We start from the raw sequence: 26,833 nt of genomic DNA on the forward strand, positions 1-26,833 counted from the left end.
CAAGATGACATGACGTTGTTAGAAAGTAGTAGTTTGGATGTAGGTATAATATGATTTGAAAAAATTGGGAGGTTATATGTGCTTTGGGGCCTGGACCCAGAAGAGCTGGCTGCTCTTGAGGGCCGTCCAGAAGAGCTGGCTGCTCTTGAGGGCCGTGGCAACACTCAGTCGGCCTCCTAAGACAGAGGTCTACAGGGGGAGCCTGAATCGCAAGTAGGAATTATATCCTCTGTTCCACTGGAACAATGCAATCATTCCCGCTACCACCCCACACATGGCAACCTGCACCATGCTGCTTAGAGTGGCAAGAGCTGACTTCTTCCCACCCCCTGAAACTGGGATCTTCCTCCTTTCCTTCTGGGTCTTGGGAAAGTACTTACATCTTATCTTGCTTTTGCTCCCCTTCTATATGTAAGTCTGTGTTTTCTGTATAAAAGTCCCAGGGTTAAAACGAAAAGAACCTTTTTTTAGTTCTACTTTTGGAACCAGAACATCTGACTTTAACCAGTCGAATGCAACGCCTAAAGCTACCTGCTGGGCATTGGGAGTTGTGAAGGCACTTTACACACTTGCTGCCATTCAACCCTCACCTCAATCCAGTGAGACAGGATTATTTCTCCCAAGTCCTGGATGAGGCTGAGGCAAGACCCGGGATGCAAACCCAGGCCTGCTGCTTCATGGGATAGCTCTTACAGGTGCTACCTCTGCTCTAAAGGGGCTTACAGTCGGTTGGGAAGATGAACCATGCCCCTATAACTGCAAGGTGAAACTAAATATCACAAAGTTTGTCAAACTTGAGGTTCTGGTTTTACTGAAAAATAATTGTAATGAACCTCCAGTGTTGATTTACATTCATAAATTATTTAAATATGCACAAATACAAACTTTGCAACATTTCTTATACTAGTAATAATTTGGTGCATTTCCTTATATATGTACCCAAGTATTTGGGTCTTTACTTTAAATCGATTTGTAATTATGCTCTTCAAAAATTTCCCATACGCTAACATTTCCCTATGCCAGTCACAAAATGTAGAAAATTGTTGTTCTGGGCCGGGCGCAGTGGCTCACACCTGTAATCCCAGCATTTGGGAGGCCAAGGTGGGCGGATCACCTGAGGTCAGGAGTTTGAGACCAGCCTAGCCAACATGGTGAAACCCCGTTTCTACTAAAAATACAAAAAATTAGCCAGGTGTGGTGGCGCATGCCTGTAATCCCAGCTACTCGGGAGGCTGAGGCAGGAGAATTGCTTGAACCCAGGAGGCGGACATTGCAGTGAGCCAAGGTTGTGCCATTGTACTACAGCTCGGGCAACAAGAGCAAAACTCCGTCTCAAAAAAAAAAAATTGTTGTTCGTGTCTACGGCCATACCATCCTGAACATGCCCGCTCTTGTCTGAACTCAGAAGCTAAGCAGGGTCAGGTTAGTACTTGGATGGGAGAAAATTGTTGTTTTCATTCTTGCATCAATATATGGGATTTCATTATGTATTAAATGATTCCCCTATAAGTGGGCTTTTAGGGTGTTTCTGATTTGTGCCATGGTAAAGCACACTGTAACATACGTTTTTGCACATGAACCTTTGGCTGCCTTTCTGATTATTTCCTTGGAGTTAATAGGAGTGAAATTACCAGTTCCACAGGCATAAACAGTTTTAAAGCTTTTAACATACGTATTTCTCCAGAAAGGTTGTACTAATTTTTCTACTTCTAAGATTGAATAATCACTTTGGGGTGCAAGAGGTGTCAAAGAGAAAGTGGCATTGGATGGCCGGGTGTGGTGGCTCACGCCTGTAATCCCAGCACTTCTGGGATGCCGAGGCAGGCAGATCACCTGAGGTAAGGAGTTCGAGATCAGCCTGGCCAACATGGTGAAACCCCGACTCTACTGAAAATACAAAAATTAGCCAGGTGTGGTGTCAGGCTCCTGTAATCTCAGCTACTCAGGAGGCTGAAGCAGGAGAATCGTTTGAAACTGGGAGGCAGAGGTTGCAGTGAGCCGGGGTTATGATGCTGCACTCCAGCCTGGGTGACAGAGTGAGACTCTGTCTCAAAAAAAAAAAGAAAAAAGAAAGTGGCATTTGAACCAGAACATTGAGGGCTGGCAGGAGTTCCACCAATGAAGGCAGGGGTGCCGTTGAGAAAGGAGGGGACAAGGTATATGGGAGATGATGAGCATTTAAATTCAGCAGCATTGGAGAATATCCTGTGTATTGACTTAGTGATTTTGTGTATTGAATGCTAGGATTTGGGGCAGGCCATAAAGGGAATTAAAATATTCAAAACGTGAAACAACTTAGCAAAAACACTGACACAATCACCATTGCTGTTTAACTTTGTCTAAGCGTCTAAAGGCATTGTCATTATTGTACCATTTCTTACTCCCCTCAGCTCTATGTTGCTGTTTGAATAGAGCTGTTTACTGATCTTACCATGCTCTCATATAACAGGACGGTTTTCTCACATGTTCTAGAACATGCTGCCTTTCGCATTGACATGGAGTCACACTGTGTTGCTGTCACTCATTACTTGATAATCTCAGCCCTATGTTCCTCTTGACAGACCTCCCACTGGTAGTATATAGATTTATGGTTAAGAGAAGCTGGCAAGGCACAGTGGCTCACACCTGTAATCCCAGCACTTTGGGAGGCCAAGGTGGGTGGATCACCTGAGGTCAGGAGTTTGAGACCAGCCTTGCCAATATGCTGAAACCCCGTCTTTACTAAAAATAGAAAAAATTAGCTGGACGTCGTAGGTGGTGCCTGTAATTCCAGCTACTCGGGCGACTGAGACAGGAGAATCGCTTGAATCTGGGAGGTGGAGGCTGCAGTGAGCCCAGATCGCGCCATTGTACTCCAGCCTGGGCAACAAGAGCAAAACTCCATTATATGAAAAAGAAGTTAAGACTGCCTTGGTTCAAGTTCCAGCTCTACCACTTATTGGTTGTGTGGCTTTGGGCAAGTTCCTAAACCTCTTTGTGACTTACTTTCTTCAACTGTAAATGGGGTGATATGGTTTGGCTGTGTCCCCACCCAAATCTCATCTTGAATTGTGATCTGAATTGTAATCCCCACGTGTTGAGGGAGGGACCTGGTGGGAGGTAACTGGATCATGGGGATAGTTTCTCCCGTGCTGTTCTCATGATAGTGAGAGAGTTCTCACAAGATCTGGTTGTTTGCTAAGTGTCTGGCATCTGCCCTGTTTGCTCGCTCTCTCCTGCCACCTTGTGAAGAAGGTGCTTGCTTCTACTTTGCCTTCCACCAGGATGGTAAGTTTCCTGAGGCCTCCCCAGCCATGCAGACCTGTGAGTCAATTAAACATCCTTTCTTTATAAAGTGCCTTGTCTCCAGTAGTACCTTTATAGCAGTGTGAAAATGGACTTACACATGGGGTTAAGAATGTTACCTACGTTTATAGGGCTTCCTTGTTCTTAAGTGAGTTAATACACATAAACCACTTAAAACAGTGCTGTGCACAGAGTAAGTCTCTTTAGTGTCAGCTTTTTCTTCTTCTTTTTTTTTTTTTTTTTGAGACAGAATTTCGCTCTTGTTGCCCAGGCTGGAGTGCAATGACGCAATCTCGGCTCACCACAACCTCCGTCTCCCGGGTTCAAGCGATTCTCCTGCCTCAGCCTCCCGAGCAGCTGGAATTACAGGCATGCACCACTATGCCCGGCTAATTTTGTATTTTTAGTAGAGACAGGGTTTCTCCATGTTGGTCAGGCTGGTCTTGAACTCCCAACCTCAGGTGATCTGCCCGCCTCGGCTTCTCAAAGTGCTGGGATTACAGGCGTGAACCACTGTGCCAGGCCAAGTGTTAGTTTTTATTATTTATAATGTTATATTCAGCTTGACCAATTGACTAAAATTGCGCAGGTATTTATAAAGGGTATATGGCCCAGAGGTATGCCATGGCATTCTCTTCACTGAGACAAGGCCAGAAAAACGCCTCCTTCCCAACTTGACCCACAGCTACAATGAACAGCCAGGTGTAAAGTGAAACATTTTTATTCAGTTTCATGACAGAGGTTAAATAGACTTTTATGACATCCATACAAAATATAACAACATTTATGTGGGCATAAATAAGAATTGTTCTAACTATTCTGATTTTATAATGCACAGCTCCTTTAGTTGATTACAAATATGAAGTATATCACCTCAAGATGCAGAGATTTTTGAATTCTATTTAGCAATTTCAAAAATCTGAATTCTAGAACCAAAGACATATAAAAAGATAATTTTTAAATGGAACCAGCCACCTGGAAAAATATTTTGAAAAACATGATTTAAACTTTAGAAAATAAAACTTTTAATACTTCTTAAGAGATAACATGATGCAAAGGTTGCTTGTTGACCTGACTTTCCAGGACTAAGACCCTCTGGGAATCAATGGGGCTCGGTGACGTAGCGAAATCTGCTACTGGGGTGCGGTCTCAGACACAAAATCACACTGGATGTTGGTCCACAGAGGCAGGATTCTCTCATTGCTGGATGACTCTTGAAACGAAGCCTTTGCTTTTGTTACGCATTTGGCTTTACAATCTTCATTGACAAATAGTTCTGGCAAGGAAACAAAAACAGTGGTAAAAAAATATGTATGTATATATGGTTTTCAGTTAGGGTTTCTCAATCTTGGCACTACTGACATTTCGAACCAGATGATTCTTGTTGGGGAGTGTCCTGTGCCTTGTAGGATGTTCAGCAGCTGTCACTGGCCTCTACCCACCGAGTGCCAGTAGCACCCCCCAAGTTGTTGCAACCAAAATGTCTCCAGACATTGCCAAATGTCCTCTTGGGGGTGGGGAGCAAAATCTCCCCTAATTGGGAACTACTGGTTTAAACCAATAGAATTTTTTTTTCGAGACGGAGTTTCTCTCTTGTCACCCAGGCTGGAATGCAGTGGCACGATCTCTGGTCACTGCAACCTCTGCCTCACAGGTTACAGCAATTCTCCAGCCTCAGCCTCCCAAGTAGCTGGGATTACAGGTACCCACCACCATGCCCGGCTAATTTTTTAATTTTTAGTAGAGATGGGGTTTCACCATGTTGGTCAGGCTGGTCTCGAACTCCTGACCTCAGGTGATCCACTTGCCTCAGCCTCCCAAATTGCTGGAATTATAAGTGTGAGCCACTGTACCCAGCTGCCAATAAAATCTAAATCAGGAAAAATAAATAACTAGGCCAGCGCAGTAGCTCACGCCTGTAATCCCAGCACTTTGGGAGGCTAAGGTGGGCGGATCACATGAGGTCAGGAGTTGGAGACCAGCCTGGCCAACATGGTGAAACCCCATCTCTACTAAAAATAAAAAAATTAGCTGGGCATGGTGGTGGGCGCCTGTAATCCTAGCTACTTGGGAGGCTGAGGCTGGAGAATCGCTTGAACCTGCGAGGCAGATTTTGCAGTGAGCCAAGATTGTGCCACTGCACTCCAGCCTAGGTAACAGAGCAAGACTCCATCTCAAAAAAATAAAATAACTAGGAGCAGCTTTTTAAATGGTCAAGACAGTGGGACTGGGACCGAGTGTGGTGGCTCACACTTGTAATCCTAGCACTTTGGGAGGCCGAGGTGGGTGGATCACTTGAGATCAGGAATTCGAGACCAGCCTGGCCAACATGGTGAAACCCTGTCTCTACTAAAAATACAAAAATTGACTGGATGTGGTGGCGGGCGCCTGTAATCCCAGCTACTCAGGAGGCTGAGGCATGAGCAATGCTTGAACCTGGGAGGTGGAGGTTGCAGTGAGCCGAGATCATGCCACTGTACTCCAGCCTGGGTGATAGAGTGAGACTCTGTCTCCAAAAAAAAAAAAAAAAAAACCAAACAAACAAAAAAGCAGTTTGACCATCTACGACTATAAAATAGTGTACATATACTCATAGATGACAAACTGGAAGTGCTACACTGGGGAAAAATGAAGACACAAAAATGAAGACACAAAACCCAAAACCCCTGCTACTTGTGTGGCTACAATACTATTTTTTTGAGACAGAGTCTTGCTTCTTTATCCAGGCTGGAGTGCAATGGCGCGATCTCAGCTCACTGCAACCTCCGCCTCCCCAGTAGCTGGGATTACAGGCATGTGCCACCACACCCAACTAATTTTTGTATTTTTAGTAGAGACGGGGTTTCACTATGTTGGAGTTCACTGGTCTTGAACTCCTGACCTCAAATGATCCACCCGCTTCAGTCTCCCAAAGTGCCAGGATTACAGGCATGAGCCACCTCGCCCGGCTGATATTATTAATGTGAATTTTGGAGTAAGAGCTTTTGAATGCCTCCTGTGACATTCAGTGTCACTCGTCCAACTTCTGAGCATGGCTTCCTCTGCCTGGACTATCCCTTCTCCACTTGGCAAACTTGAATGTCCCCTCCTTGGAGGAACTGTCTTAGCAGGGGGTGCCCACGGTTGTTTCTGTCGCGATAACAGCCCACCTCCCTTAGTAACGTGTCCTTGTTCCTATGGTTGCTAGTTCCCAGAATATGAACTGCTCCTGGGCACCCATCATGCCAATAATTCAATCGTCTCTATAACTTAATTCCTAGCCTATCATAGATGCGCAATACATCATCTGGATGGAGGAAGGGAGGTACTGCTTCTAGGCACACTGCCAAATCTCCCACTTGGATTCCCATTTATGACTGGGGTGATTAGAGGAAAATTTAAGGGGGAGGGTATATGTGACACGAACCTTAAAGAATGAGTGAGGTTTTGTTTTCTTTTCTTTTTTTTTTTTTGAGACGGAGTCTCGCTCTGTTGCTCAGGCTGGAGTGCAGTGGCCGGATCTCAGCTCACTGCAAGCTCCGCCTCCCGGGTTTACGCCATTCTCCTGCCTCAGCCTCCCGAGTAGCTGGGACTACAGGCGCCCGCCACCTCGCCCGGCTAGTTTTTTGTATTTTTTAGTAGAGACGGGGTTTCACTGTGTTAGCCAGGATGGTCTCAATCTCCTGACCTCGTGATCCGCCCGTCTCTGCCTCCCAAAGTGCTGGGATTACAGGCTTGAGCCACCACGCCCGGCCAGAATGAGCGAGGTTTTGATAGATAAATATGGACAGAGAAACAAAATTGGCAAAGGCATCCAGATAGGTAAGGGCAATATATTCGGGGAGGCTGGGATCAACGATCTAGTTTGGATGGAACACAGGGTGTATGCAGACCCACAATGAACTCAGATTTGGGGATTCTTGAAGCTAGGACAAGGAATTGGGATGCAGGATGGTTTGGAACAAGAAAGTCTGAAGTCAGGAAAATCAGTTGGAAATGCTGGCTTTGGTCCAGACACACACTGATTGAGACCTGAGTGATTTCTCCTAGAGTTGCTGAAACCAAAGTTATTTGCAGACCATGAAGCAAAGTTCTGCCCGTAATTTGTGAAACCCTGAGAATGTGATTCTAATTACAAGACACATTAGTTTAAATTTCCCCAAAGCAGAAGGGTTGCAAAACACGCTGCTGAGCGGGTCGTTCTTCTGCACAGTGGTCAGCGCAGATGCCAAGGGAGAGGGCCAACCGCAACTCACAAGAAAGCCAAGACAAGGGACCAAGGAAGGGCTCCTACCGGCAACGAGTAGAGGAGCACCGCCACGAAGAGCAGCAGGATGAGCAGGAACAGCAAGCCGATGATGACCCACTTAAAGCGGCGCCACACGATGAACTTCATGGTCTTGCATGGGTTGGTGAACCAGAGGAAGGAGGTTTCTGGTCGACTGCATTGCAAAGAAACGGTATCACCTACCCAACTCAGGAGGGATGCATATTTTATCCCAGAGCATAACACAGTTTCAGGAATAAAGAATCATATTAATAAGGCCAAGAAAAGATATTCCCCTTCGTTGACTGAGAAAGGCTCTTTAACCTATGACAGCTTCCTAAGATGCTGAACTTTGGTTTCCTGGAGAGAATTCTTTAAATGAAGCCAGATCACCAACCTCTCCACCCCCGCCCACCACTATTAAATACCAGATTAGGAGGACCACAAAAGCTAATCCATCTTATTAAGCCAATGGGAAGGGGGGGCTCTCAGACTGCAGGTGTTTGGGGAGTGGGAGAACAAAGAAGGCCTCTCACTTTGGTAAGTCCAGCTTGGGGTTCATGTTGGGTTCATCCCGCCCCTTCCCGGCTGGCCTCTCGTCGGCCTCCTTCTCGTTGAGGATTTCCAATGTCATCTCCACTTTCCCCTTCAGTAAAGCAGAGCAGGTTAAACACATGACATCACGTTTCACAAATATTTTTACTTCAACCCAAGAAGTATTCCCCCAGCAATGATTTTTATACTTGTAAAACAATCCTTAGATTGCCTTCAGTTTTTCTCAAGAGATTTCATCCCATTTCCTCTTCCATGTGTTTCTGAACTGATGCTGTGTGGGAAACTTGGAGGACAAATTGCTTCCCCCACTCCCTACTTTTCATTTTCTGTATCCCCCTCACTCTAACGTTCTCACATTGGTCTCCTTGTCTTCCCACACACCTTCCTATGTAACTTCACTTGGACCCAGACTAACCTGAATACCGCTAATAACAATATCTAATATTTATTGAGCATTATTGTAGGCTCCCATTAAGAGAACAGAGCCATGTCTCTTCATGCCTATCATTGTCACCTATTGTGCACAGTTGCTGGCATTCAGTAGGTACTCCGTGTACACTAGCTCAATGAATGAGTGAGTGAATGAATGTTGTCTCCCTGCTCAGGGGTTCCTGAGTGATGTTCCCAGCACCGTTTAAATGTTCTACATGGGTTATCTCGTGTAATGCTCATGGCAACCCTACAACTACTATTGTGTTCATGTGCAAATGAGAACAGTGAGGCCAAAGTGAAAGTGGTCTAGAAACTTGCCCACTTTTGGCCCGGTGCAGTGGCTCATGCCTGTAATCCTAGCACTTTGGGAGGCCAAGGCGGGAGGATCACCCAAGGTCAGGAGTTCAAGACCAGCCTGGCCAACATGGTGAAACCCCATCTCTACTAAAAATACAAAAAAATTAGCCAGCATGGTGGCGCGTGCCTGTGGTCCCAGCTACTCGAGAGGAAGAGGTTGCAGTGAGCAGAGATTGTACCACTGCACTCCAGCCTGGGAGACAGAGTGAGACTTCATCTCCAAAAAAAAAACAAACAAACAAACAAACTTGCCCACTTTTATAGTGAGCCATACCTAAAATTGTAACTGACTTTCTAAGAGCCAGGAAGGCCCGCAAGGTCACCAACAATTTGGGAAGCACTGGCCCTGAGTAGAGCTCTGAGGACTCCTACCCTTACAAGTCAGACAAAGCTGGGTTTCTGACTTCGGCAAGTTGCTCGATCTCTCCAAGCCTGTTTGTGGAATCGCTAAAATGGGGACAATGTCTACTTCATGGCGTTGTCAGCAGAACTAAGTGAATTTATGTGCAAACTGCTGTATTGTAATGGAAAGCAGGTCAGTGGTTTCCTGGGACCAGGGAGGGAGGGAGCAATGGACTCCAGAGACAGAACACAAGGACATTTTAGAGGTGATGGGAAGGTTCCGGATCTTGATTATGGTTCGATGAATGTATACATCTGTCAAAACTCATCAAATTGTGTACTTTAAATGAATACAGTTTATATAAATTATACACCAAGGTTGTTTTTAAAAAGATTATGAATGTAAGGCACTTGGCATACTGCCTGGTTCAAAATTAATGATCAAAAATATTAGCTATTTTTAATAATGCATAATGAACTCGGTAGTCTTTTGTGATATGGCAAGGTAACCCACACTATTGCTTCTAGATCAAAATACATCTTGAGTTCCTGAACTTGCTTGTAATTTATGGCCTTTTTATCCAACTAATGCCAGCACAGCTTGCTGCTTCCACCCTTTTTTTTTTTTTTGAGACAGAGTTTCACTCTGTCACTCAGGCTGGAGTGCAGTGGCACGATCTTGGCTCACTGCAACCTACACCTCCTGGGTCCAAGTGATTCTCATGCCTCAGCCTCCTGAGCAGCTGGGACTACAGGTGTGCACCACCCCTCCTGGCTACTTTTTTTTTTTTTTTAGTAGAGATGGGGTTTTGCCATGTTGGCCAGGTTGGTCTTGAACTCCTGACCTCAGGTGATCCACCTGCTTTGGATTACAGGTGTGAGCCACCACACTCAGCCCCACCTTTTTTTTTTTTAATGAGAAAAGTTCAAATTTGAAGTTCCCTTTTCCATACTAAATTGTACTAGAAGCCCAGCATTAATTAACTTTCCTGATGAAGAAGAGTCCAAGGAAAATATAGTGAAACTACCTGAGCTTCTAGTTTTTGACCATTCCAACTACTTCACCTTCCTCCAACTCCAAGCACATGCTCACAGCATCTCCCACCTTATATTGTAAGACAAAGGCAAACATATCCCAAAGACAAACTGTTCCTATAACTTAAACTCCCACCAATTTAAAACTTCATTTTATCTGGAGTAAGTCTATGGATAAAGGGCAAAACCTAAATGATAAAAGGCACAAACGATCTTCAACCAGAACCAGGAAATGTTCATACAGTCATCACGCGGGCGCCATCTTTCTCTGCATAGCACGGCCACCATCCTTTCATGGACTTCTGCTCAAAGAGGGAGGCTGTCTTGGCTTTAAGGGGGTCCATGGCTTTGAGGTCCGGAATCATGTCCAAACTGCATTTCTCTGGTGATTTTGCAGGAATGATAGTGTGATGCAAATCAAGTTCTAGGAAACCTAGCCAAGGAAACAACAGTAAGTCCAAATGAGCTTCAAGTGGATCAGCTGTTGTTCACAAGTGAACAGAACGTTCTTGTCAGGAAAGAGGCATGCAGTGATTTTGAACATGTAAAAGGTGAGTTAGAGAAAGGGGGCCTGGCAGACATTTAAAGTATTTCCAGTTAGGATGGAAAATGGCCGAAGAAATAGCCATCCACTGTACAGCATCTCCTGTTTTCTTTCTCAAAGACATGAGCATAAACAGAGTTCTTTAAAAGTAATGAAATATCTACAGACACAATTTTCACTCAACTCAAGGCCCTTGGATCTGAAATGTTTTCCTTTTAGTTCTGAGCTGCCCTGAGCAGAGAGGTCATTTGGCTTTGGGTAAAGACAATAGGTGCTTAGAACACAGGATGCTGGCTGGGTGCACAGCTATAATCCTAGCACTTTGGGAGGCCGAGGTGGGCAGATCACTTTGAGGCCAGGAGTTCGAGACCAGCCTGGCCAACATGGTGAAACCCCGTCTCTACTAAAAATTAGCTGGGCACGATGGCACACATCTATAATCCCAGCTACTCAAGAGGCTGAGGCACAAGAATCGCGTGAGCCTGGGAGGCAGAGGTTGCAGTGAGCAGAGATTGCACCACTGTTCTCCAGCCTGGGCAGCAGAGCAAGACTCTGTCTCAAAAAAAAAAAAACCAAAAACCAAAACAAACACAGGATGCTGCATGAAATGTGTACATCTAAGACTCTCCTAGTAAAACCTCAGAAACAGAATCTTGAGAAGGAACACAACTCAAAAGAAAATCCTCACCAGGAACTGAGACTCCTAGCCTCAATCAGAGTGTCTGGAGAAGCACATCGCCCCTTCTATAATGTGAGGTATTAACTCTTGTTTGTTCGTTTTGAGACTGAGTCTCTCTCTCTCTCACCCAGGCTGGAATACAGTGATGTGATCTCGGCTCACTGCAACCGCCGCCTCCTGGGTTCAAGCGATTCTCATGCCTCAGCCTCCCTAGTAGCTGGGACTATAGGTGTGCACCACCATGCCCAGCTAATTTTTGATTTTTAGTGGAGATGCGGTTTTGCCATGGAGACAAGGTTTGGCCATGTTGGCCAGGCTAGTCTTGAACTCCTGACCTCAGGTGATCCACCCACCTTGGCCTCCCAAAGTTCTGGAATTACAGGCGTGAGCAACCGCGCCCAGCCGCATTAACTCTTTAGTACCACTTCCACAGTTAGGGAAAGTGTGTTTTGGGCTTGGGAACTCCTGTGAGCCCTTTCCTCCAGAAAATGGTATGTGTGATGTGGGGTCAAGTCTATGGATGACGGGGGCAAGAGTCTGACCTTCAGTAGTGGCAGCAAAGAGCAACAGGGAGGTTGTGGCATTTTCTGTTTAAACTGTCAGACTTAGGGACGGCCCTGCAGCATATAGTGGACCCATAAGACACGTGACCTTAGCCTTTCTTGACCTGTGACTGCTTTTGTCTCCCCTCTCCTTTTGGTTATGTTCTCAGTCGGCAGTTTGAGAAACAGTCATTCTCTTTATTTGTTGCCTGACAGTTTTGTTTAAATTCCAAGGCAAGGCCAGGCATGGTGGCTCATGCCTGTAATCCCAGCAATATTGGGAGGCCGAGGTGGGCAGATTACTTGAGCTCAGGAATTTGAGACCAGCTTGGGCAACATGGCAAAACTCCATCTCTACAAAACATACACAAAATTAGCCAGGCTTGGTGGCATGTGTCTGTGGTCCCAACTACTTGGGAGGCTGAGGTTGGGAGGATCTCCTGAGCCCAGGAGGTGGAGGTGGCAGTGATCCTAGATTGTGCCACTGCACTCCAGCCTGGGTGAGAGAGCGAGAGACTGTCTCAACAAACAAAGCCAAGCGCAAACCCTTTATTAGCCTAGAATTTACTATCCATATGCTTTATGTAAGCCTACTTGCATACTCATTTGTTTACTGACCTCTTACTAAGCACTAAGTCAAAACCATTGCATTAAGTGCTGTGCAGGGAAAAGGGATAAATAAGATACAACTTTTGGTGGGTGTTTCCTCTGCCAGGAGGGACCCCTGGAAGCAGCATGGAAACAGGGAGACCAGTCAAGGGCTACTGTAACATGTGGCTAGCAGAAAGTGAGGTTCAACTGGCAAGTGGCAGAGATCACAGGACTAAGAAAGTAAGTGTGCGTGATAAAACAGATGACATTGCTAGGATGGAGTGGCTGGCGGGGCGTGGGGGAAAAGAGAGGAGGAAAACTACAGAGGACTCCGGGTGCTTTCGCCTGGGTGGCTGGGGAAATGGAGGGGTCGTGAGCTGCTAAATAAGTTTCTGAGGAGAGCAGGGGTGAGGTGACGGAAGAAATGCTGAGTGTGATTTCAGTCACAGTACAGGCGAGCTGCCCGCCAGGTATAAAGGTGGGGGGTTCTGGCCAGGAATCGGGAATGACCCTCAACGATTTCCTTTGACTGTACCACAGGCACTCTGAGAGCACAGGCTACACATCCTGGTTTAGGAGCCACACTTTGCGGAAAGGTGAGACTTGAAGCATGATGTTCCACTGAGGTTAGAGTGGGTAAATCCCTGGAGGGGGTGGCTGGCAGGTTGGAGGAGAGCAGAGGAACCTCAGGGAAGGCCTGTATTTAAAGAGTGGGAGTCTGGGCACTGTGGCTTATGCTTGTAATCCTGGCACTTTGGGAGGCTGAGGTGCAAGGATTGCTTGAGCTCAGGGGTTCAAGACCAGCCTGGGCAACATAGTGAGACCTCATCTGTACTAAAAACTAAAGAAAAAAAAAATTAGCCCGGTGTGGTGGTACACGCCTGTAGTCTCAGCTACTCAGGAGGCTGAGGGGGAAGGATTTGTTGAGCCCAGGAGGTTGAGGTTACAGTAAGCTAGGATCGTGCCACTGCACTCCAGCCTGGGTAACAAAGAGAGACTTGTCTCCAAAAATAAAAAAAGTAAAAAATAGAGTGGGATGCAGAAACAAAGCTGGCTAATGTGACAAGGCCAGAGCCAGGAAGAGTGAAAATCTGGAGAGCACAGTGCCATGGGGGGCAAGGGAGGAGTGTGCCAGGAGAGGGAGGGGCCCGGGCTGAGGGTGCATTGAGCTAGTGCCGTTACCACAGAAGACAGGAGCAATGGCTAGGGGATTGGGGGACCTTGGTAACTTGGGGACAGGTTGAGGAGGGTGGGAGCTGATTCCCAGGTGCTGAGGGGAGAGTGGCTGGTTTGAAAGTGGATATAGGAGTGTGGCATCCCCCCGCAGAAACAGGATTTGAGTCTCCACAGACAGACACTGGTGTAAGACCCTCACCAGAGCCCTTGAAAAGGGATGGTACTCACTGTCAGGCTGCACTGCCAAGAGCTCATGCAAGCAGTGGGTGTGTCCCCTATCCCCCACTAGGCCCCCATTACCAAAAGTATTGAAGATTTAAAGAATTGCTTCCAAGTTTTCATTGACCTAATTCCAAGTATAGTTTCTTAGAAGCAATGATCCAAATGGAAGCCCTACCCAAGTAGTCATCCAGAGAAAACTTGTCATTGTCCCATATCTGAATGATCAGCCTGGGTGGGATTCGAAATTCTGTTTGGTCAATACTCCAGAAATGCTCCTAAAACGAAAAGAAACATGGACATACCAGGTGATCATGATGACTCTGAAACACTCACCTTTGGCTCCTTAAGACAGCCTCAAAGCCTGGGGCCTTTCTCTCCTTTGCACCCCCCACCCTGACACTTCCTTGGGCCTAAATCCTTCCACTTTATCTGTATGGAGAGCAGTCAGGCTCCCCAGGAAATCACAAGCTGGGCAACTGAAAGAATGTCCCAGGCATGTCCCAAAGAAGAAGATTCCTTGCCATGTCCCTATCAGTGTGACTTCCTGCTGCCACCTGGGGGTTGGAGAGTGACTCATCTCCCCACCAAAGACCCCTATGTCCTATTTAGATTATCCTCCTAAGGCCGGGCATTCTAGGCCAGCCCACAGTATCACCCACTGCGGTGTCACTTCTGCTTAGCAACTTTCCACCCGCCCCCCACCCACACAGATGTCTGAGTGTGCTCTCATTTTACATGGGGGTAAGGAGGCGGCCCAGATGCTACTCTTTTATCAGTGCAGATTTAGCATGTCCTGGGATTTTTGGCCTTTGAAAAATACCACTGGGCTGGGGGCAGTGGCTTGTAATCCCAGCACTTTGGGAGGCTGAGGACACTTGAGGCCAGGAGTTTGAGACCAGCCTGGCCAACATGGTGAAACCCCGTCTCTACTAAAAATACAAAACATAGCTAGGTATGATGGTGCATACCTGTAATACCAGCTACTTGGGAGGCTGAGGCATGACAATCACTTGAACCTGGGAAGTGGAGGTTGCAGTGAGCCGAGATCATACCACTGCACTCCAGCCTGGGTGACAGAGTGAGATTCTATCTCAGAAGAAAAAAGAAAGAAAGAAAGAAAGAAAAATACCACTGGCTTTTGTTTGCTTGTGGTCACTTAAGACCCTCAGATCCTCATACTAGAGGTAGGTCGAAGGAGGACTAGGTAACTGTCCTGCAAGTTCTTGCCTCTCCTTGCCTCAATGTTAGCCAAGACTAAACATCTCTCCAGCTCAGGTACACCTAAGTTCCTCTGGTCCTAGTAGAAAGGGAATTTCCCAGTGCTTCATGAATTTGAAGGAAGATCACTGGGTTGTTTGTTTTTCATATTCCAGGAATGTTTTCCTTTGCAGGGCTCAGAGAGCCTGGCTTTGAGGGACTGGGCAGCCCACTCTGCTCTTGTATGTTGCTGCCTGACCATCCTGGGTAGGATCATGCTCCAAGCACCACAGGGTATGGGGAGGTCCAGCCCTAGATGTGGGTAAACAGGAAAGGTAACCGTACCTAAAAGCCCTGATCCCCGCCATCAGCCCTGATGCTGCACCATCTGAAAGTGCACTTGTGGTGTCACATTGAGCCTCTGTGCCTCTTGAAAGTCCCCTTTGGCACTTTGGGAGGCCAAGGTGGGAGAACGGCTTGATCCCAGGAGTTCGAGACCAGCCTGGGCAACAAAGTGAAACCCTGTCTCTACAAAAAATATAAAAACTAGCCAGGCTTGGTGATGCATGCCTGTAGTTCCAGCTACTAGGAAAGCTGAGGTGGGAGGATTGCTTCAGCCCAGGAGGTCAAGGCTGCAGTGAGCCATGAGTGCACCAGTACACTCCAGCCTGGGTGGCAGAGTGAGACCTTGTCTCAAAAAGAAAAAAAAAAAGGCCCCCTTTGAAGGCATTCATCCCACTGGTATGAAAACCCGCCCACTGGCTGGATGCGGTAGCTCATACCTGTAATCCCAGCACTTTGCAGGGGCCGAGGTGGGTGAATCACCTGAGGTCGGGAGTTCAAGATCAGCCTGACCAACATGAAGAAACCCCATCTCTACTAAAAATACAAAATTAGCCAGGCGTGGTGGCACATGCCTGTAATCCCATCTACTTGGGAGGCTGAGGCAGGAGAATCGCTTGAATCCAGGAGGTAGAGGTTGCAGGGAGCCGAGATTGTGCCATTGCACTCCAGCCTGGGTGACAACAGTGAAACTCTGTCTCAAAAACACAAAAACCAAAAAACAAAAAACAGTGCTTACTACAGCATTAGCACTAAGTAGGGCCAGCAGAGGGTAGGCCTAATGCAACACAGGGCTGGTGGCTGGTACATTCTGATCAGGTGTGGGGAGAGGAGGTGACCAGGCAAAGCTAGGGGAAGCTGAGAGAATGTGGAGGCAGGAATGGAACAGGGCATCTACGGAAGACATCTTTTATCGACTATGCAGGTTCTAGACCCCCTTTTCTGGAATGAAAGCACCCAGCTTTTCCTTAGCAGACTCCCCTTTCCCCCAAATTTTAGAGAAGCTGCCTCTGTCTCTAACTCTGGAGCCTGGACAATCAGAGCATCCCTGGGCAACAATGGTTGGTTCAGGGATAGGCACATGACCCCCAAAGGCAGAGACACTGAGGCCCAATTCCAGAACTCTGGTTGGCCCCATGAGGGCTTCGCTCTTCTCTTTCTGCTGAGGTTAGAGGGAAGGACAGGATGTTACCTGGGGCTGCCACCATGAGTCCGTGGAGGAGGGTGGGGCGGAGGAGCGGGGAGGGTGAGACCAGTTTCTAAAGTCATCATCACTTCACTGCGGGATCCAGACAGGCCTAAAGCCAGCAGACCCCTGGACTTTTTGGTAATGTGAACCAATACATCCCTTTTCTGGTGTCAGCCAGTTTGAGTTGAGTTCTGTAACTGAAAGTCTAACTAGCTAAGACCAGGAGGGCCCTGAGCCCTCACGGTGGTGTCTCGGAAGGAGAGAAAGCAGACGTGGAGGTTTAATAAGGAAGGATACCCACTTTAATACCGGGCCTCTGCTTGACTCTGCCTAGCCTGGGAAGACGTCAGTCTCCCTGTCACATAAAGAACACACTTGGGTTGTTGTTTATACTAATACAAAACCATTACTTCTACCCTTTATCCTTCACCGCACCACCAGTATGTGAGGGGAAAGAAAGTTGTGCTCCTTATGCTTCCTAATTACACAAATACCTGTCCTAGCAGTGTGACCTTGGACCAGTCAAGGTGGCAGATTCCCCATCTCTACTGAAAAGGAGCCAGACTCAGTGACGTCCGAGATCCTGAGCATTCTATGAGTTTCTGAGTTAAGGAAGATCCATGATACCCACTTCCCACTGGCGTATTTCAGAGCTCACTTTTTTCGCAACGATACAGAGTTGTTCGGCTGGAAGGTAGTCAAACGGGAAAACAAATCTCCAGTTAAAATTCCCTTCACCATCCAAAGACCTGTAATGGACATCTGTTTTCTGTTTGTTTTCTTCATTGCCAGGAATCCAGCTGAAAGGCAGAGGCAAATAGACTTAGCTTCACGTGATTGACAAGTCATGTAGCCGCAAAATTGTGCAGTAATTAGGGTAGCGGAGAGCAGGAGAATGAATGCACTTTTCTTGGGCAACTTCCAGTTATCTACGGAGCTGGGGGTGATTTACGGAGGGGAGGTGCTCTATTGCATCCAACACAGGTTGTGGCCAAATAAAATATCATCCCTCTAAAACCAAAGCAGGAAATCCTTTAGACTTCAGTTAACAGGGCTAAGGTGAAATTTTCTGGAAAACATCAACAATGTAGCTTCTATTTTGGGTACATTGAAGCCTGCTGGCTATGATTTGAGTCCTCACAACTATAACTCATCAGTGTCTGTCAGCACTGCTGATAGGTTAAATGAATATGAGTTAGCTCAAAATTTTAGCATTTCCTTTCCCATATTTTACTTAAGCAGACCAAAGAAGCACAAATCAAGTAATCTTACAGCTTCCTTTTTATAAATTATTCTTAAATTCACTATGATAATATTAATGATACTGGCAAGGAAGATGTCAGCTCTTATTTCCACATGCATATCTGTGAGCATTCATTTCACTAACATCTTAACTTTTAACGTTCGAGAAGTTTTCTTCTGCTTGTGCCTGGCACATAGTAGACACTAGATAAATACCTACTGAAGGAACGAATGAATGAGTGTGCCTGAAAAGAAGCTGTTGCTACTGGGAGGACTTCTAGTTTGAAACCGGGGGGTAACATTCGATTTTACACTGTCAAAGTAATAGAGAGTGCATGGTTCTCGAAACTGCACATTAGAATCACATTAGAATTGACTGGGGACATTTTAAAAATATTGATGCCTGGACCCCACAGATAGAGATTCTTGGTAGGAGGCAGGCCTGGCTGGAAAAACTCTCTGAGCCTCATCTCGCATCTGTAAAATAAGATTAATGATATGTGCTCCCTTCACATGGTCGACACGAAGAGAGAAAAGATTATGGTTTAGCAGGGGCAGAGTGCGAATGGGGACACCTTTAACACACAGGTTATCATCTTCCGTGAACCAGGTACGTAACATGCATTATTTTATTCTTCCCAACAACTGTGTGACTCTCTCCACTTTGTGGAAGAGGCAACTGAGGTTCAGAGAGAATATATTAACTTGCACAAGGTCACATAGCCCAGAACTGACATGATTCCCAGGTCAGTCTGATGGCAAAGTCCATACCTGTTACTCTGCCTCAACCATAGAGACTGCAAAGTCACTCAAAAATACTAAGTCCTACTATTAGTAGTGGTATTAATATCAAACAACTACAGTACTTTTCTTTTTGCTAGTCAATTAACTGACTAGATAAATGAGTTGAAAGATTCCTTTTGACTATTAACTATTTTTTTAATAACTTTTTTTTTTTTTTCTTTTTAAAGAGCCAGGTTCTCACTATGCTGCCCAGGCTGGACTTCAAACTACGGGGCTCAAGTGATCCTCCTGCCTCAGACTCATGAGTAGCTGAGACTGCAGGCATAAGCCATCATGCCCAGTTTTGACAATTAATTTTTAAGGTAACTCATCGAGGACAGTTCACGTTCTCTTGGTCACCACCTTAGGGGCCTCACCTCCTGATCCACCCCTAAGGGTCACCATCATCCTATCCTAGACTGCTCACCCTTACAGCTCTTCCTCTCTTTTCTTATGAATTTTCACATTTAATTTTAAACATAAATCTTTCCATACTTTAAGACAAGTCGAACAGCTCCTCTAGGTATATGTATTTGTGTGCACGTATGTATAGCTTGATATGTAATACAATACCCAGCTGTGTCTAGTATCTTTTCACGTATCGTATTTAGATTTTTATTGCACATTTTTCAAAGTACTTTAAGTTGAGCTTTATTCTCTGATTAGAGGAGTTTTCTCTCAGTTCAGAATTACTTGAGTTTGTTTCCCTGATTTGAAAAAAAAAATAATGCTTATGATAGTCAAATAAATTTGCATATATATAATTAGCTGAGATTAGTTTTCCGTAGAGAATGGTAATGAGATCCCAAAATGAGAAAGAATAATGAAGAACTTGATGAAACATTCCCTGTTTACAGTGAACCTAAATGATACTAATTATATCTTTAACAAAGTTTTGATTGAAGGCCACATGGGATTATAGGTGAAAGTTTATTCTGACTTTACGAATATATTAAAAGTCACAAGTCTTATCTTTTATATATCGAGGAACCAAACTCAGTCCATGTGGAACAGCAACAATACTATCTGCCAGGCGCTGTCCTAAATGCTTTGAATAACTGGGTCACCTGAATATCCCTGGGAAGGAGGAATAATCATTATCACCATTTTACAGATGAGGAACAGCGAGCTAACTACCTTGCCCAGCCAGTAGGGAAAGTACCAGAATTTAGTCACTATGCTGTACTGCACGCAACATCTATGATTGAGGCATATGATCAAGGCATCCACACAGATGATTTGAAATTGAATTAGGCAAGTAAGAGAATATTGAACAACAATGACCCTGGACATGTTGGACGCTGGCACTCAATGCAGGTTGGTAGAATAAATGACTTCTTTTGAAATCTGTGAACATTTCCTCTTTTCCATAGACATGGGCTTCTGGTAATACAATATGTAGAAAATGAAATTTTGGAAGCTTTACTTGTGTCTCAAAGGCTATTCAGGGTATCAAAGGGGAATAAAAAGAAACTACATGGCTAAAAAGTCCCAGAAATAATAAATCTGCTCAAGAAACTGAAAAAAAAATCCACTTTGTCAAAAAGGAAACAAATATTTATCAGTTCTTATAATCCTTATATAGCTTTGCTCATAAACAAAGTCCATACAGGTCTCACTCTCTCTTTCTCTATTCTCTCCCCTTTGCTTTCCAGGAGCTACCTAAGTAGATCGCATTAATGAGATAAAATAGCCTCAAAAAACCAAGAATCCTATCTTGGGCACATTCAGTAATGAAAACTCACGAAGGAGAGAGTCTGTCTCCCTGAGCTTGGCAAAGTCTCTTGTGTGCTAACCTCACCCTTTGACGTAGATGTCACTCATTTCCTCTCCCGTGATGCTTTTCTCATCCAAGATAACGTCCTTGGTGTTCCAGATGATCACACGCAGGTAGTATCTGCAAGAAGCAGTTGGAAGGTACTTTTTTTCTGGTACTGGACCAAGTCCCCAGCCCAGTGTATGTAGCAGGGTCTCAAGATGACTTACTTCTTGGCTTTCCGGGGTGTGATGTTGAAAGGAGGGCCTGGTGGCCCCAAACTCTTGGGGAAAACATCCACCCACATCTGAAGTTTTCCCTAAACCATTTGAAAATGAAAAGAGGACTGAAGTTATATGATGGGTAGCAGAAGCCACAATTTTCTTTCATATTTCTTAGATGAAACTGTTTCTTTAGTCGCTCTAATTTATTAGTCCATATGGAAGGCAAGAAGTGGAAGAGAGCAAACCAAGATTAATCTTGCATGTATAATGTCATTTGGGCCACCCACTTTCCATTCTCACCCAGGGGTCTCTGATGGCTGCACATGTCCACCTGTATCATAGTCTGGGTCTCACCTGGTTAATAAAACTGCGGACTTCCCATTACGAACCCAATCCCAACATATCCACATATACACCCCACATGCAGGCATGCATACACACACACGCACACACCCACCCCCTTTTACAATGACTTAAAATTGGGTCCTTCACCTTTAGCAGTTCTCATGCTGTCATTCTATCCATCACATTGCCCACCTGACACCAATCTCCATTTTGCCATACCCAAGTGTTTCTCTACTTACCTCAAAATACAAAAAGTAATGAATGCAATTAGTGAAAATGGTATTAAATTTTGTAAAAGGAAAACTTACAACAAGGAAAACTGACAACATGGCATTTTCAAAACAGGAGCTCAAACAATGATAATATTATAGTTCCCAAAAGGTAAGGATTCCTGGCCATTGGTTCATTGGTGCCCACCATCAGGTAAGTGGCTAGCAGGAAGGGGAGGTGAAAGCCTGGACTGACATTTGTGCTGCCATCCTGGGGAGGTCCTGCTCAGCTCTTTGACTGCCACAGACTGGGCCCATCCATCTGACTCGAATGTTCTTCCAGACAGGTCAGGAATGCCATGAAAAAACTATATCAACCGTACAAACCAATTTGTATTCTTCAAACTGTTTTTGAATGTTCTGTAGACTCTGTCTTTAGACAAAAACAAACTGATCTTCAAGAAAGTTGCCAAGGAAACCACTAGATTGGCTTCCTAATGTATTGTGACCAAAATACATGAAGTGCAGCTCTTGAAAAGGGATATATTTTACTATGATCTGACTCTCCTCCAACTAATCTGTAGGGCTCAGGGCTCTATAATTCATCAAGCACTCTACAGAATATTAGGCGCCCAGTGTCTCCCCAGACGCAGCCACAGTCTGTGGCTAATGCTGTAGGCAGAAGTGATGGGGGTTTGTGGATTCCCAGGGAGAAATCTTCCTCACTCTGTCATTTCTTTTTTTTTTTTTTGAGACGGAGTCTCGCTCTGCCGCCCAGGCTGGAGTGCAGTGGCCGGATCTCAGCTCACTGCAAGCTCCGCCTCCCGGGTTCACGCCATTCTCCTGCCTCAGCCTCCCGAGTAGCTGGGACTACAGGCGCCCGCCACGTCGCCCGGCTAGTTTTTTTGTATTTTTTTTTTTTAGTAGAGACGGGGTTTCACCATGTTAGCCAGGATGGTCTTGATCTTCTGACCTCGTGATCCGCCCGTCTCGGCCTCCCAAAGTGCTGGGATTACAGGCTTGAGCCACCGCGCCCGGCCATACTCTGTCATTTCTTGAAACTCCTTATACAGCGAAGGGGTGAGAGGAGAAAAAGGAGGAGGAATAGATTCTTTGGTGAAAGGAAGAAGTGGAAATGTAGAACAAAATAAAAGCAAGAAGTAAGTGACAAAACCACCTAGAAAGCCCAGGCCAACCCTTTTGCAATCAGCACGTCCATAGTTTTGCTGTCAGGGTCAACAATATTAGCATCATGAGATTAATTTTTTTTTTTTTTTTTTTTTTTTTTTTTTGAGACAGAGTCTAGCTGTGTCACCCAGGCTGGAGTGCAGTGGTGTGATCACGACTCACTGCAACCTCCGCCTCCCCAGTTCAAGCAATTCTCCTGCCTCAGCCTCCCCAGTAGCTGGGCTTACTGGCACCCACCACCGCAGCCAACTAATTTTTGTATTTTTGGTAGAGGTGGGGTTTCACCATCTTGGCCAGGCTGGTCTTGAACTCCCGACTTCGTGATCCACCCGCCTTGGCCTCCCAAAGTGTTGGGATTATAGGTGTGAGCCACTTCGCCCATCCTAGATTAATATTTCTTAAAGTGTGATCAGAACCTCTTCAGGTACTTGTTAAAATTCAGATTCCTGGACCCACCCTAGACCTACTGGATCCAAATCTCTGCAGACGTGACCTGGACATCTTTATTATAACAAGCTTCCACATAGATTATTTTGTCAGTGGCCATGTCTTGCTTTGCTTCTGTGGGAACTGCTCTCCATCTTCTGGGAGTGGAATGTCCCCCATCGCTATCCACATGGTCCTTGCCTCCCTGATACTGTAGTCTCAGATGGCACCTCCTGAACTGGGCTGAGCTCAACCACTTTCCCAGACCCTGCCCACCTCGCTGGAGCTGAGTGGTCCCATGGTTGGCAAGGGGGCCAAGTCTGGGCAATGAATCCCTATGCATTTAGAAGTAGATGGGGCCGCATTACAACACACAAGCACTCAAGGACTCTCTGTAATCGCTGGACTCATAGGAAGGTGATCACAGCAAGAGGGCAGATGAAATAGACCCAGAAAACAGAGATGAGACAGAGAGACCCTGGTTCTGGTTTGTTCTGAGTCATGGCCAATCTCCTTTCTGGATTTAGAGAGTTACCTGGAAATTCTTACAAAAAATTCCCCTTTGATATGACACTAATTTGAATCTCATTTCTATTTCTGTACATCTAAAAGCATTCAAAGAAGATAAAAGGGGCAAACACGTCAACTACTGCCATTGCATTTGGGGCAGGGATAATGGTCTTCAAGGGAGGGGAGGCCCTTTACCTGGGAAATGTTGGGCTGGAAGGTGCTGTGCAAAGTCCTTGTTTCCACGTGCTCAGGGACCAGCCCCTGAGTCCTGAGGATGTGAAGAGCAAGCCGCTCTTCAGGGGCCCCGAGGTGTCGGTGCAGGATTTTGTTGGCTTCTGCAATGGAAAGCGGCATTGAAGCAGGAATGAATATTTGTGAATAGTTTAGCCAGATTGCCTGGACCTGCTTCCAGCACTTCATCCCAGACTTTGCCAAAATGGACAGGCAGTGCCAACATGCAGACTTTGACTTGGGAAGGAAGGGTTGACAGAACTGACCAGGAGCCCTGCCCCACCCAGGCTCAAACCTAACTTGCGGGCTGCCACTAGTCAAGGGACCAGGATACCAGAACGGGTAAGTGGGAGCATTCTGTATTTAATTCTGTGGCACGAGCTCATGGTGTGCCTGTTTCTCAGCCTCCCTTGTGGTTAGAGGAGGCCATGTGACCAACTTCAGCCAGAGGGTAACATGGGTAGAAGTGACATGTGCATCCCCTCCGGACCTGGCCCATAAATCCCTCCTGGGTAGGAGTCTCTATGTGCCTTTTTCTTCTGACTGCAAAAAGGAACAGCAGCCTTAGACTCCTGCAGTGAAGAACTGCAGAGCTAGAAGACGGCAGGGACCTGGGTCCATGGAACACTGCTTGGAAGACAGCTACCCACCTGGAGGAATGTCTACTTAGAATCAATGAGAAATAAACTTTTTTTGTGTTAGAACACGGACATTTGGAGGTTCAATTTTTACAGCAGCTAGCATCACTGTGGTATTCTGGTTTTTTGTTTTTTGAGACAGTCTTGCTCTGTCATCCAGCTGGAGTGCAACAGCGCAATCTCGGCTCACTGCAACCTCCACCTCCTGGGTTCAAGTGATTCTCACGCCTCAGCCTCCCGAGTAGCTGGGACTACAGGCATGTGCCACCACACGCAGCTAATTTTTGTATTTTTAGTAGAGGGGGGTTTTCGCTATGATGGCCAGGCTGGTGTCAAACTCCTGAGCTCAAGTGATCTGCCCACCTCGGCATCCCAAAGTGCTGGGATTACAGGCGTGAGCCACCGCACCCGGCCATCACTGTGGTATTCTGAAAACATAGGCCCCAGATTCTCTTGACACTTCTCCCATGAAGAAGTGGGGTCTGTGTCATTTCCCTTTGAATCTGGAGACGTAGTCAAACACTAAAGTATGGAGAAAAGATGCTGTGTGACTCCGAGGCTTAGACACAAAGGCCACACAGCTCCTCCCTGGTTTTCTGGGGGACACCATCCACATGTAAGGAGCCTGAGTCCACAGAGTCTGCCATGCTGGAAAGGCCTGTGTAGGTGCTCTGGTCATTAGCCCCAGCCGAGAGCCAGCACAACTGCCAGCTGCGTGTGTGGGCCACCTGATGGCTCCCCCAAGCAGGGCTCTCAGATGACTGCAGCCTCAGCTGACATCTGACTGCAGCCTCAGGAGATGAGCCACCCAGTCTCAAACGTAACTTGTGGACTGCCAAGAGCAAAGGGACCAGAACTCCAGATCCGGTGAGAGGGAGCGTTCTGTATTTACTCTTGCGGCACAAGCTCACGGCCAGCCTCGGCCAGAACTGTTCACCTGAGCCTGTCCTAAACTCCTGACCCCCCAAAATTGTGAGGAAAACAAATGGTTGTTTCCAGTTACTACGTTTGGGGTGATCTGTTATATATCAATAGTAACTGGAACAATCCCCATGACAGGGCAGTTGTTTGTTTGGGGTTACCCTTAACCATCAGACCATGATGCTTCCCAATTTATTTCCAATTCTGTTTGCAAGTTCACATGTTAGCAGCATCAACATTTCTTAAACATCTAATCATCCCTGATACCAAGTCCTCTTTAAAATGCAAAGACAAAACATAGGTTTTTTTGTTTGTTTGTTTTTTGAGACAAGGTCTCACTGTCACCCAGGCTGGAGTACAGCAGCACGATCTTGGCTCACTGCCACCTCTACCTCCTGGGTTCAAGTGATTCTCATGCTTCAGCCTCCTGAGTGGCTAGGATTACAGGTGCATGCCACCACACCTGGCTCTTTTTTTTTTTTTTTCAGTTTTAGTAGAGATGGGCTTTCACCATGTTGGCCAGGCTGGTCTTGAACTCCTGACCTCAAATGATCCACCTGCTTGGCCTCCCAAAATGCTGAGATTACAGGTGTGAACCACCGTGCCCGGCCTGAAAACATAGTTTTCTACAATGTCATGAATCAAGCTGAGGCGCAGAAAGCACTTTTCTTCCTGTGCACCTTTGTTCAGCTCCCCCTGGATATCCCATGCACCTGCCGCCACCCCCTCTGGGTATCCCTCCCCCATGCAAAATATGGAAGCACAGTTTGCATGCTCTGTGATGCTTACTGCAGTCTTTGTCACAGTGTGGCTAGCTATTGATGCGTCAGGACAGGCCGTATTATAAATTGCTGCTTGGAAAGAGCAAGACCCCAGGCTTGGACATGAGCCAAATAGGAATGTAGCAGGCTCTTCAAGCCAACCACAGCATCCCTGAAGCTTCTGGGAGAAGGGATGGAACAAATGATGGAATAAACCTGGAAGGGAAATTCCTGCACTACCATCTGGGCATTTTTAAGCAAATTATGCATTACATGGAAATTAGTTCATTACTAGTACTTTGTGTAAAACTCTAATGGCTATGATCTAAAAAGGGCAAGTAAAACATAAGACGACAAGAAAATGTGTCCACTTTGACACTTGACAAGACAGCAGAACTCTGATGTGGCTGTTGTTAAACAGTGTTGTTAGATAGTGTCACGTGCGCAGAGCCTCATGTGGTATAATTAGGGTACTGGCTCTGTCTATTCACTCCCCCAAACCAAGTAATATATATGGGTTACCATACTTTGTACAAGTTTACAATCCACAGCTAGGTGCTCACCAAATTCATCCAAACTGTAGTCTCGTCCTCCGTATCTGATTCTACTCCCATCTTCGGAAAGGATGGGTTGTGGGAAGCCTTTGAATCTGGCGACATTTTGAAGCAGCTGTGTTGGTCTCAGTTGATCTCGCCAGGTATTGACTCCAGAACTGTGAATAGCATCAGGTGGCTCGGAGTTATGGAGGAGCATGCAGGTTCTGCTCGGATTCACACACACATGCTCATGGACTCTTAGGTGCTCCCATACAGTGGGGCAGAAAATCTGCATTACACTCCGACTTTGGCCTAGAAATCTATTTCAG

The 26,833-nt window shown here is 46.0% G+C and overlaps 1 protein-coding gene across 4 annotated transcripts in view; it reads right to left on the reverse strand.

Annotated features, from left to right (window-relative positions):
• Nucleotides 1–3,991: 3,991 nt before the first annotated feature.
• The window catches only part of MYOF (myoferlin), a 175,547-nt gene continuing 152,705 nt past the window's right edge, over nt 3,992–26,833 (reverse strand). For all 4 annotated transcript variants that reach the window (XM_033224721.1, XM_033224716.1, XM_033224736.1 and 1 more), the window contains 10 exons: nt 26,532–26,680; nt 23,613–23,752; nt 20,746–20,834; nt 20,561–20,656; nt 17,393–17,534; nt 14,182–14,281; nt 10,495–10,685; nt 8,068–8,177; nt 7,559–7,706; nt 3,992–4,561 (listed from right to left, as the gene is read on the reverse strand). In XM_033224721.1, the coding sequence (XP_033080612.1) occupies nt 4,523–4,561; nt 7,559–7,706; nt 8,068–8,177; nt 10,495–10,685; nt 14,182–14,281; nt 17,393–17,534; nt 20,561–20,656; nt 20,746–20,834; nt 23,613–23,752; nt 26,532–26,680 (1,204 nt within the window). In that variant the 3' untranslated portion in view covers nt 3,992–4,522. The remainder of the gene's footprint in view (nt 4,562–7,558; nt 7,707–8,067; nt 8,178–10,494; nt 10,686–14,181; nt 14,282–17,392; nt 17,535–20,560; nt 20,657–20,745; nt 20,835–23,612; nt 23,753–26,531; nt 26,681–26,833) is intronic.

The sequence above is a fragment of the Trachypithecus francoisi genome, unplaced genomic scaffold, assembly GCF_009764315.1.
Source record: "Trachypithecus francoisi isolate TF-2019V2 unplaced genomic scaffold, Tfra_2.0 Contig01436, whole genome shotgun sequence".
In the NCBI taxonomy this organism is placed as follows: Eukaryota; Metazoa; Chordata; class Mammalia; order Primates; family Cercopithecidae; genus Trachypithecus; species Trachypithecus francoisi.